General features: G+C 35.8%; 1 protein-coding gene across 1 annotated transcript in view; it reads right to left on the bottom strand.

Moving 5' to 3' along the window:
- Positions 1–1,028: 1,028 nt before the first annotated feature.
- The window catches only part of TINAG (tubulointerstitial nephritis antigen), a 142,167-nt gene continuing 135,347 nt past the window's right edge, over positions 1,029–7,848 (bottom strand). Inside the window, exon 11 of the mRNA XM_006835724.1 lies at positions 1,029–1,337. Within this exon, the coding sequence (XP_006835787.1) occupies positions 1,203–1,337 (135 nt within the window). The 3' untranslated portion in view covers positions 1,029–1,202. The remainder of the gene's footprint in view (positions 1,338–7,848) is intronic.

Genomic DNA, 7,848 nt, shown 5'->3' with positions numbered 1-7,848 from the left:
TTTTTGACAATGAATGCAACTCCATTTCTCATCAATTTGTTATTCCAGGCATAGTAATCCATAAGATAGTCAGATTTGAAATGGTCAATACCAATCCATTTCAGCTCACTAATGGATAGGATATCAATCTTTATATGTCCTGTTTCATTTTTGATGACTTCCAATTTTCCTTTGTATACTGTATGCTCTAATTATTAATGGATGTTTACAGGTGTTTCTCCTCATCTTGAGTTGTGACTCATCAGCAAATGAAAGTCCCAAAAGCTTTATTCCATTCATGTCATCAAGGTCAACTCTACTTTGAGGAGGCAGCTCATCCGTAATTGTATTTTCAATGCCTTCCACCTGAGGGGCTCATCTTCCAGCACTATATCTGACAATATTCTGGTATCTTTCTTCATATTTTAATATATTGATGCTATCTGACACTGTTATCCATGTATTCATAATTTTTCAATGACTAAAGATTCTGATGTAGTCTGCCTCTCCTTCTTCCTAGTCTGTCTTAGTTTGGAAATTCAGCTGTAACATGACCATCATGGTGTGTCCTGCTGTTGTTTAAAATATCACTGACATAGTTTCCAGCATCACAGGAACATGCAAGCCAGCACAGTATGCCAAACTGACAGATGAGTGGTGGAGGTTTAGCTTTAGACAAATGAAAAGAAACAAAATACTAGTATATTGAGAAAAACAATTTGTGATTTATTTCCATTGCTTTTGTTAAAGCATACACATGGCCTGACTTAAAACACTATTTAGTTGGGTTGAAAAAATTTGTAAAGATCGTAAATTTGTGAGTTTCCATTAACTTTAGTTTTATTAAGTACTTATTGGTCCAAGAGAGAAACCATGACCATTTCTATATTCAAGTGCTACAAACTTTGAGGGCAGTTGCCATCACAGTTTGTGAGCTATTAGAGAACATTGGCAAGGAATGGATAAAAGAAAAGAAAAGAAAAAAGACAAGTTGGGAACTTTAAAGGTATTTAGCCACTATGCTGTGCTCTTATTAATATTTTCATATCCTCATCAATATAAAAGAAGCAGTCACATGTAGCCTGGGGCAAAAGAAGAAAACAGGTACATTATAGTGACAAGGTAAAAGACTAAGATTTCACTAGGGATGGGGAGTTCACATTACTAAGTTTCAATTTAAGGGGTTACTCAAATGCCTGGCTTTATGGAAATTTAATGATATATTATGGTTCATCTGAACTTGTCAGTTGGCCCCAAGCTGCGATAATCAACTTTTCAATGTCAGATTCATTTACTCCTCGAAGAATCCGGAAATAGCCATTCTCTCCCCATGACTTTCCCCAGGAATTGGCAGCAATCTGCAGAAAAACAAAAGAATAAAAAGGCTGAGTATTATATTTATTTAATCCTGCCCATGAAAACACAGGAGACTCATCTGCAGCTTTAACTACCTTTGACATATAATAGACTATAGTTATTAATTTTAAATATTTTTAAAATAATAAGAAAATAGTCTATTGTTCAACAAGTACTATAATATACAAGTATACCCAGGTTAATTATATCCAGAATTAGCGTAATGTATACATGGAATTTTGAAATGCCATACCAGAAGATTGTGCTTAAGCCACACTTAGAGTGTCTACTATATGACCAACCCCTGTAGGAAGCACGGGTGAACAAAAATAGTATATCCTGTGTCCAGGAACTAATGGCCTGATGAAGAACAATCAACATAAGGCCAAGGTAGAAATTTGCACAAGGTGCAGTTGAAGAGAATGGAGCAGTATCCACATGTTTGAATGATTTAGGGAAGTTGTCCTGGAGGAAGTTCCACTGAGATGAATATTAGACCTGTGTAAAAATTAACCAGATTTTTTTTTTTTTTTTAATGAGGGAAGAGAGATTCAGGTATTTTGTTGTTCTTTTATGTTTTTGAATCAGTTCTTACTCATAGTGACTTTGTATATGGTTTCTGAGGAGCAACTGGTAGGTTTGAACCACCAGCCTTGTGACTAGCAGTCCAGTGCTTATCCTACAGTGTCTCACCAGGAGTTGTTGTTAGGTGCCATCAAGTCAGTACTGACCCATAGCAACCTTTTGCACAGCAGAACAAAACACTGCCTGATACTGGGCCAACCTCACAACTGTTACCACGCTTGAGTCCATCGATGCTGCCACCTGGTCAATCCATCTCATTGAGGGTCTTCCTCTTTTTCTCTGACCCTCCACCTTAGCAAACATGAGATCCTTCTCCAGTGACTGGTCCCTCCTGACAATATGTCCGAAGTATGAGAGACGAAGTTTGGCCATCTTGGCCTCGAAGGAGCACTCTAGCTACACTTCTTCCAAAGCAGATCTATTGGTTCTTGGGCAATGGTAAATGAAAAAAATACCAAAATGAAGGAGCAAGAAGAAGCAGTGGGAAACATTTCAGTGGAATTATTATAACTAGGTCACAAATAAAATAAGCATCTTGGTACACTTTGAGACTGGAAAGCAGATAAGGACAAGTTAAGCATACTAAGGCATGAAGATGATGACATGTCCTTGAGTTGTTTCCACCAAGGGAGTGAAGTAGAAAAATTTATATTTGGGCTACAATATTCTACTACATGAAATGGGGGAAATGGACTTAAGAGGGTAAAGACAAGAGATTGTTAACCCCTTGTTATTTGAGACTCAAGTTGGATGATTTAACTGGGTCAGAGAAAATAGAAATAAGCACAGGATCCTGGTTTGGTGCTGTGGGTTAATGCGCCAGACTGAAAAGCCATTGGAACTGCAAGGTCAGTGGTTCAAGCTCACCAGCTGCTCCTTGGAAACCCTATACAGTGTCACTATGGGTCAGAACCAACTCTACAGCACTTAACAACAACAAAGGGAAAGTATATGGAAATTTGGCAAGTAAAATCACAAAATTAGAATTTCCCTTTCTTTTTCTATTTTATTTTAAAATACAAGGTTGGTTAGAGAGTTAAGATAAGTCCATAGTAACTCTTGGACTTAATGTTTGAATGAATAAATGCAGAGTCAAACAAAGTTTATACTGACCACAACTAAATACAGCAGAAACACCCAATAGAATAACAACTGAAATGAATTCATGGAATTTGGCAAATTGGAGACTTCATAACAACAGCACACACTTCCTCACATTCACCCTTTATAATGCCTGAGACAGAAATTGTCTGGGCTGTGGTCTACATTAATATATTCAAGGCATACAGTGATGCATTGAACTTTCACTGTTTTCTGCCTTGTAAGGGAGGGGCAATGAAACATCAGAATTGTCGTGACAACATCAGCATTTCCTAAGATTTGGACTTTTTGCCTCCTTAATCAGCCCTAATACCTGAAAGGAGCACTCTCAAAGTTGTGTCTAAACTTATTAATTCAATTTACTATCTCAAAGATGTAATGGACTTTGAATTAGCTAGAAATGAGACAGCACAAAAGTGTGAGAGTTTTAGCAACAATAAACTAAGCTAAATTTCTATTTTCACATTTACAAATCAGTTCCAGCATCTGTATTTATAAAAGCTGAAACAACATGGATCTCAACCTAAGGTAAATTTTTAGGAATGTTAATATTCCTAAGTTCTTAAAACTACAATAAATGACACTCTATTTCGTTTGCATTTCTAAAAGTTATTAGCATTCAAAATTTCATCATTGTATCTTTGTTAAAAACAGGAAGAATAAGTGAAGAATTTATAAGTAAATACAAATTTATGTGCTTATGAGCGCTAACCATAGATATTCAAGAAGGGCAACATGTCTATGAAGAATGGTGTTTTATAAATTAATGTTAAATACAAGGCTCCTCAATTCATTCACTTTGTTTAGAAGTCTTACCCTTTTTAGTCTCATTTCTCACATTTCTTCACTTATTTAGTTTGTTCCTTTCAAATGTCTTAATGTTTTAAATCTAATTATAAAGACATGAATTATAGTCCAGGAGATTTAATTGATAATATTTTATATTGATATATATGGTATAGCCATATGTGGAAAGTATATTAATCCTAAATGTACTGTTCAATGAATTCTTACATGTGTTAATTAGGTTAATACCTGTGTAACCACTACTTGAGGCTGTGAAAGTTGAAATCATCTCAGCAGCTTTTAATAGCACCAACAACCTTGACTTAGATCAAGACACAAACCATTTATAGCACCTCAGAAGGTCCCCCATGTCCCCTACATCTCCCATGTCAACATTCATTCTCCTGGCCCCCTTCAGTAAATATTTTCTGTAATTTATTTATAAAAATACAATGTTGTATGTTTTCTTTTTTGTCTAGCTTCTTTTGCTCTCTGAGATTAATTCATGTTATAGTATACATAAGTGATTTGTTTTTATTGCTGTGTATATTCAGCATATTCCTATACCAAAAACAAACAAATTGATTTTGAGTTAATTCCAACACATGACTATACCAAAATGTATTTATCCATGCTCCCACTAATGACCATTGTGAACATAAGTAGTTGTCCCATCTAAAATTCCATCAGTAAGCAGTGTATCCCACATCCTTACCTACATTATCAATTGTATTGGTTTTAGACAATATAGGAGTCCTGGTGTGATGCTTTAGGATAAAGCACTGGATCACAAGATCAACTTGAACCACAAGGTTAGGGGTTCTAACCCACCAGCCATGCCTCAGAAACCCTATTCAGGGTCACTATGAGTTGGAACTGATTCAACAGCACTTAACAACAATAAATATATGTGTAATGATATCTCACTGTGACTTTAATTTTCATTTCATTAATAACTAATGATGATAACTACCTTATCATGTCTGCTTGCCATGTGGATTTCCTCTTTTCAGAAGTATTTTTTGTCTAATTTTACTGCGTTATTTACTTTTTCTTTCTTACTGTATCTTTGTAAGAATTATGTATATTCTCTATAAAAACCTATATAAAATACCATTTTATATACTTCAAATATTATGTTAGATAGATAAATAATTTTTCCTCATCTATGGCTTACCTTTTTATCTTAAATTGTCTTTGGATGAGCAGAAATTCTTATTTTAATTAAGTTTGATAACTTTTTTTTTCTTGAAGTTTAATTTTGTAGCCAGTTTAAGGAAGTTTTGCTCAAGCAGGCACACTAATATATTTGCCTATATTTTTCTTCTGGAGTCGTGGTGTGGTGCTCTGGGCTAATGTGCTGGACTGCAAGGTCAGTTTGAACCTAAAGGCTGGTAGTTCAAGCTCACCAGCCACTCCTCAGAAACCCTATACAGGGTCATTATGGGTCAGAACTGACTTGATAGCACTTAACAACGACAGTATATTTTCTTCTAGATACTTTGTTTTGCAACTACATATAGGTTTATGCACTATCTCAAATTAATTTTTGTACATTTTATGAGGTAGGAGCAAGACTGATTTTTTCCCATATGGCTATAAAATCGCTATAGTGTAAAACCAAATCTACTGTTGTGAGGCCAATTCCAGCTGATGGCAATCCCATACGTTAGAGTAAAACTTTGCAAGAGCAGATCATTGAGTTCTTACATGACACCTCTGGGTAGGTTGGAAACAGTAGCCTTTAGGTTAGTATTAAGAACAAACCATTTAACTAGTTGGGCTTATTATCTGTTGCTAATCCTCTGAGACAACAATCCCATGTAGGTTAAATCATTTATCTGTGTCCCACATGTTGTATCATGTTATTCTGAGTTTTACTTTGTTTTGTTTTTTCCGTTATAGTTTTCTCTGTGTACTTCATTTTGGAAATATTGCACTGAACTTTATTCAACATACTTAAACTTGTCAACTATTTAATCCACCCAGTGAGTTCATAATCTCAACCTTGTATTCATGAATTATTAATTCATCTTATTTTATTAACAGATTGAAATTCTCCATCTTTTTAGCCATTACTTTTTATCTTTTATGCAATTTTAAATCTTTTCTGAAAGAATTAGCTATTGCTTCGATTGATAGCTTTTTTATTTCCTTTGATTACTGGTCACATTTTTCTTTTTCTTTGCATGTTTGTTAATTTTAAATTATGAACTGGATAGTTTATTACTAAATTGCAGAGATGTTTGTTACTAGAATTATTGAGCCTGATATTGGAATTATTTTCCACAAAAATGGTTAGTCTTTCCCTTTCTTGTTGTTGTTGTTAAGTGCCATTGAGTCGGTTCTAACCCATAGTGACCCTGTATAGGGTTTCCAAGGAGCAGCTGGTGAGCTTGAACCACCAACCTTGCAGTTGAAACAGCTTTTCCTTTCTTAACTATATATATTTTAGTGAGTCAAATATATATATTTGACTGATAACTTCAACACCAGCAGGTATTGAGTCAGAGGTTAATTGAAACTTTTGTTAAATATATTGAGGGTCATACCTATTATGGAGTTCATGTGTGGAGCTGGAGAATAAGCAATGGACTGCTAACCAGAAGGTTGGTGTTTCAAACCCACAAGTTGCTTCTTGGAAACCCTACACAGGATTGCTATGACTCAGAACTGACTCCATATTTAATAACAGACCTATGATAAGGGTATGAAGATGGAGCTTTTTGCTCTCCTAAAAATTTACATCCTCAGAAACCCTATACAGTGTCATTATGAGGCAGAACCAACTCAAAGGTGCATAGCCTCAGCAGCATATATATTACATGTTTATTTGATGCTCCCTCAGGTGGAACTTTTTACCAGGCATTACAGTCTTATAGAAGATTTCTTGTCTTCCGTCTCACCTACAGAACATCTCCCTCTGCTCCAGGAAATAGACCATAGGAAGAACTAGCTGTATGTGTTCGACTCCTCTAGATTTAATTTCAAGGAGCCTTGTTGGTGTTATGGATTAAGTGTTAATCTGCTAACCAGAAGGTCAGCAGTTTGAACTTACCAGACCCTTCACAGGAGAAAAATGAGGCTGTCTGCTCCAATAAAGATACACAGACTTTTCACCCCACAAAAATGAGACATTAGGGAGCAGTTCTAGTCTGTCCTATAGGGTGACTATGAACCGGATTCAACTAGATGGCAGTGGGTTTCCTTTTTGGTTTTGGTTTATGTAATATGTATATATAATATCCATACACCTACAAGGAAGACCAGTTAAAAAATTATTATTAAAATTTACATATCAACCACTACAGCAAGCAATGATGAAATTGAAGAATTCCATCAAATTCTTCCATCTGAAATTGATCAAACATGCATTCAAGATATATTGATAATTACTGGCAATTGAAATGCAAAGGTTGGAAACAAAGAAGGAGCAGTAGTTGGGAAATAAGGCCTTAGTAATAGAAATCATGCTGTGGTTGTTGTTGTTAGGTGCCATTGAGTTGGTACTGATTCATAGCAACCTTTTGTACAACAGAATGAAACACTGCCTGGTCCTGGGTCAACCTCACAATTGTTGCCATGCTTGAGCCCATTGATTCTGCCACATTGCCAATCCATTTCATTGGTAGTCTCCTTCTTTTTCTCTGACCCTCCACCTTACCAAACATGATATCCTTCTCTAGTGACTGGTCCCTCCTGACAATATGTCTGAAATATGAGAGACGAAGTTTTGCTATCCAGGCCTCCAAGGAGCACGCTGGCTGCACTTCTTCCAGCACAGATCTGTTTGTTCTTTTGGAAGCCCATGGTACTTTAAAAAATTCTCCTCCAACACCATAACTCAAATGCATCAATTTATCTACAGTACTTCCTTATTCACTATCCATCTTACACATGCATGTGAGGCTACTGAAAATACCATGGCTTGGGTCAGGCACACCTTAGTCCTCAATCTTTGCTCTTCAACACTTTAAAAAGACCTTCTTCAGCAGATAAGCCTAATGCAATACGTTGTTTGATTTCCATGAATGTTGATGG

This window comes from Chrysochloris asiatica, unplaced genomic scaffold (assembly GCF_000296735.1).
Source record: "Chrysochloris asiatica unplaced genomic scaffold, ChrAsi1.0 scaffold00019, whole genome shotgun sequence".
NCBI lineage: Eukaryota > Metazoa > Chordata > Mammalia > Afrosoricida > Chrysochloridae > Chrysochloris > Chrysochloris asiatica.
The sequence above is the reverse complement of the archived record's forward strand: the minus strand, read 5'-3'. Positions and strand labels throughout refer to the sequence as shown.